Here is a 4,430-nt window from a genome sequence, read left to right as displayed (position 1 = left end):
ACTATAGCCTAGTCTATAGTCTGGACTATAGCCTAGTCTATAGTCTGGACTATAGCCTAGTCTATAGTCTGGACTATAGCCTAGTCTATAGTCTGGACTATAGCCTAGCCTATAGTGTACAGTCCATAGTCTGGATTATAGTTTTGTCCATAGTGTGTATTATAGTCTTGTCTGTAGTCTGGACTTTAGTCTTGTCTAAAGACTGGTCTACAGCCTAGTCTATTATCTGTAGTCTATAGTCTGTACTAGTCCATAGTCTGGACCACAGCCTAGTCTATAGTCTGGATTGCATACCTAATTAATAAATTTCTTTTATATTTAGAATGACTTCTTGGGATGTAGCCGCTTTAACAGCCCATTTGGGTGACTACAATATACGCACCGATTTTGAGGTAAAACACGTAACACGACGCATTAAACGATTAGTAAGACACAAAGGTTTTGATTTCAGTACATTGGTAAGCACTTATATAATGACTTCATTAAAATAAGATTTAAATATTATAAAATTTTCTTAATTCCTTCGTAGCACAACGATATAGCGATTTTAACTTTAAGTGAACCCGTGCAATTTACTAAAGAAATTCAACCCATTTGCTTGCCCACATCTTCGACACAACAAAGTCGCAGTTATAGTGGTCATATCGCTACCGTTGCTGGTTGGGGTAGTTTAAGAGAGAATGGACCACAACCATCAATATTGCAAAAAGTTCAAATACCCATATGGACTAATACAGAATGTGCCCAGAAATATGGTCGAGCAGCACCGGCTGGTATAATAGAATCTATGATATGTGCTGGTCAGGCGGCCAAGGATTCATGTAGTGTAAGTTTGTTAATATGATTTGATATATGTATTAAGGAAACTAAATACTTATGTTTAATTTTATCTATAGGGCGACTCTGGTGGTCCTTTGATTGTTAATGATGCCACACGTTATATTCAAGTGGGCATTGTTTCTTGGGGCATTGGTTGCGGTAAGGGTCAATATCCTGGGGTTTATACTAGAGTTACTTCACTCTTACCTTGGATTTATAAAAATATTAAGTAAATACAACGATATATTCAATAAAATAAATGATTTTTTTATATGTGTAAAATAGTGAATTTTTATATCGGTTAAGAAATAAAAAAATATAATGATTTGAAATAATCTATATATAAAATAAGGGGTGATAATGCAAATAATTTGTGTAGAAAATAAATTTATTTTAAAAAGTATGAAAAATGGAATATTTGTTTTGATTTAACAAGAAGAGATAGATAAAACCCAGTAACGGTACTAGTTTGGTATCATATAGTCTAAACTATAGTCAAGCCTATAAATCTGGACTAGTTTATAAACTAAAATATAGATTCGATTGAAGTCTCCACTATTGCATGGAAAACAGTCTCGACACAGATTATAGTTTGGTCTCTATTTTGGACAAACATTTGGTCCGTACTAAAACTTCAGTTTTGATCAAGTTCTTGCCTATAGTAGCATATACAGTCAAGTATATAGTTAAGTCCATAGTCCAGTCTATAGTTAAGTCTACAGACAAGTCTATGATCTAGTCTATAATCCAGTCTATAGACAAGTCTATAGTCCAGCATATGTAAACTAGTCTATAATGCAGACCATAGTCCAGTCTATAGTCTATAATATTGTCTAGTCTATATTGTAGTCTAGAGTATAGCCTATAATGTAGTCTATAGTCTAATCTATTGTCTAGTCTATGGTCTAGTCTATAATTTTGAATATGGTCTATAGTCTGTCTACAGTCTAGTCTATGGTCAAGTCTATAGTGTAGTCTGTAGCCTAGACTATAATCCAGTCAATAATCCTGTCTATAGTATAGACACTTGCCCAAAGTGTAGTTAATAGTATAGTCTACAATCTGGTATATAGTCTAGTCTATAGTATAGTCTATAGTCTAGTCTATAGTCTAGTCTATAGTCTAGTCTATAGCCTAGTCTATAGTCTAGTCTATAGTCTAGTCTATAGTCTAGTCTATAGTCTAGTCTATAGTCTAGTCTATAGTCTAGTCTATACTCTAGTCTATACTCTAGTCTATAGTCTAGTCTATAGTCTAGTCTATTGTCTTATTTATAGTCTAGTCATTAGCCTAGTGTATAGCCTAGTATATAGTCTAGTATATAGTCTAGTCTATAGTCTAGTTTATAGTCTCTTGCGTAGTCGTACTTCTGAAGTGGTAGAGTAGTTCATAGACAAACTATATGAAAATGTTTGCATGGCAATACCTCTATTACAGCCAAATATCTATAGCATACCCTAAGGATGTTACTTATAATATATATTTTTACAAACAGACGCTAAAGTATGCTATCAAATATGATGATTAATTAGTACAGTTGCTAAAAAAAGTATTAAAATGCTGTTTGGAAATATACAAATAATGATTTACAATAAATTTGAAGAAAAAAATCAAAATAAATTTTTGTTTATTTTGGATTTTTAAAAAGTGTTTACAAAATAGAATAGATGCTATAGTATCAAAAGTATGAGTTGCTTATTATTACCAAATATGATTCAAATGTGAATCATTTTTTGTTTTGTTTTCAATTTGTTTTTTTTTTTTTGCTATAATTTTTTTAATAAACTTTGATGGACCATTGAACCATTTGAAAACATTGCCATTTGTCAAGGTTAATAAATGAAAATAATTTTCAAATTAATTTTTTATATTTATAAAAATAAATTTTAACATTAAATGTTTCATTGCTCTGTATGTTTGAAAATAAATGGATGATTTTGAAAAGTATTTTGGGGGAAAATCATCATTTATTAAGACATTATAAATAATCAATCATCGAAAGCAATATTTAGATTTTTTTTTAATTTTTCGAAATGAAAATTTCTTTAATTATTTACAAAATTTTTTTTTAACATTTTTCAAAACTTTCTTAATCTTTATAAATCTTTTCAAAAATTTTTTTTCTTAAAAAATTTTCAAAAACTTTCCAAGTTTTAAAAATTTTTTTAAAATTTCAAAATTTTTTAAAATGTTTTCAAAATTTTTTTTTTGTTTCAAAACTATTTACATATCTTCCTTCACTTTGTCATTATTTTTGTTGTCGCCACTTGCAATAAATGTCAATGTTCTTAGAAGCATTTTCTTCGTTTTTTTCTATTGTACAAATGTATTTTAGACAAAAAAAAAAAAAAAAATACAATGCGAAAAAAAATTTGAAATAAATTATTTATATTTAAAATGAAAATAGAAAAAGAAATCGTATCGAAAATAATAAAACTGAAAATTTCCGTTGACGCACAACAGCCAACCACAGCAGTCAACCACTCAAACAAATGGCAAGATTTTTCGGTCCTAAGTAAGTACATGATGGTTGTCTGCTGCTTAAGCTATCTGTCTGTCTCTCTGCCAGTCTGTCAGTCTATCAGTCTGTCAAACGGTCTGACTATTTTGTTAGAAATACTAAAAAGAAAAACTTCTAACGTATTTCATTAGTGTGAGCATTAGTTTATGCTAAAAAATGAGCATAAAAAACTAAACAACACATAAAAGTTTTTTATATAAACATTTAGTGAAAAAAGAAAAACTAAAACAATAATAAAAAGCAAATTATTAAATAAATAAATAATGTAAAAAATAGATTTTTTAAATATAAAAGAAGAACACAATACATTGAAAATTTACTTTAAAAAAGACGCGTCCATAAGTAGTTGAGATTATGATCTAGAACAGCCTACAGACAAATTATAGAACAGTCCACAAACAAAGTATAGATATTGTCCAGATTATGGAACAGTATTTAGTCCAGACTATATAAAAATTTACAGCCCAGACTATAAAACGGTCTATAGTCCAGAAAAATGTTGATCAGCCTATACACAAAACTTCAGTACAGACTAATTTTAGACTAAAGAATAGTCCATACTATAGACCAGCCCATAATCCAAGCTAGTGTTAAATATTACGATCCAAACTATAAAATATACTGTCCTATACTCGACACTGTAAATCAGTGTACATCGTTACTTATTGATCAGTCTATGTCAGTCATTTGTCAAAACTGCGGTACACTCTATATTCGAAACCAAAGAAAAGTCTACAGTTTAGACAATAGACGAGTACAAATTCAAAACTATACTTAAAACTAATATTAAGACTAGTCTATACAATATTTTCTATACCAGTCTATAGTCTATTCTTTAGACCAGTTTACATAAAGTTCAGTTTTAGTTCAGTTCATGTTGAGTTCAAATTGAGTTCTAGTTGTGTTCTAGCTGAGTTCTAGTTCAGTTCAAAATTGAGTTCTTGTTGAGTTCTGTTCTAGTTCTGTTTTAGTTCTATTCTAGTTCTGTTCAAGTTCTGTTCTAGTTCTGTTCTAGTTCTGTTCTAGTTCTGTTCTAGTTCTGTTCTAGTTCTGTTCTAGTTCTGTTCTAGTTCTGTTCTAGTTCTGTTCT

General features: G+C 29.8%; 1 protein-coding gene across 1 annotated transcript; it reads left to right on the top strand.

Annotated features, from left to right (window-relative positions):
• The first annotated feature begins 323 nt into the window (after positions 1-323).
• Positions 324-1,223, top strand: LOC111686195 (venom serine protease Bi-VSP). Its single transcript, XM_023448511.2, has 3 exons — positions 324-458; positions 530-826; positions 897-1,223. Exons 1-3 carry the CDS (start codon positions 324-326, stop codon positions 1,050-1,052), a joined length of 588 nt encoding a protein of 195 aa, XP_023304279.1. The 3' UTR covers positions 1,053-1,223.
• The last annotated feature ends 3,207 nt before the right edge of the window (positions 1,224-4,430 follow it).

The sequence above is a fragment of the Lucilia cuprina genome, chromosome 2 (genome assembly GCF_022045245.1).
Source record: "Lucilia cuprina isolate Lc7/37 chromosome 2, ASM2204524v1, whole genome shotgun sequence".
NCBI lineage: Eukaryota > Metazoa > Arthropoda > Insecta > Diptera > Calliphoridae > Lucilia > Lucilia cuprina.
This window is presented reverse-complemented; position numbering and strand designations above follow the sequence as displayed.

What these genes read in the sequence shown, in the direction of transcription:
- LOC111686195 (XM_023448511.2), top strand. Translation starts at nt 324, where the DNA reads ATGACTTCTTGGGATGTAGCCGCTTTAACAGCCCATTTGGGTGACTAC. An exon ending in GTTTTGATTTCAGTACATTG is followed by an intron (nt 459 to 529) that starts GTAAGCACTTAT and finishes ATTCCTTCGTAG; the next exon opens with CACAACGATATAGCGATTTT. An exon ending in CGGCCAAGGATTCATGTAGT is followed by an intron (nt 827 to 896) that starts GTAAGTTTGTTA and finishes TTTTATCTATAG; the next exon opens with GGCGACTCTGGTGGTCCTTT.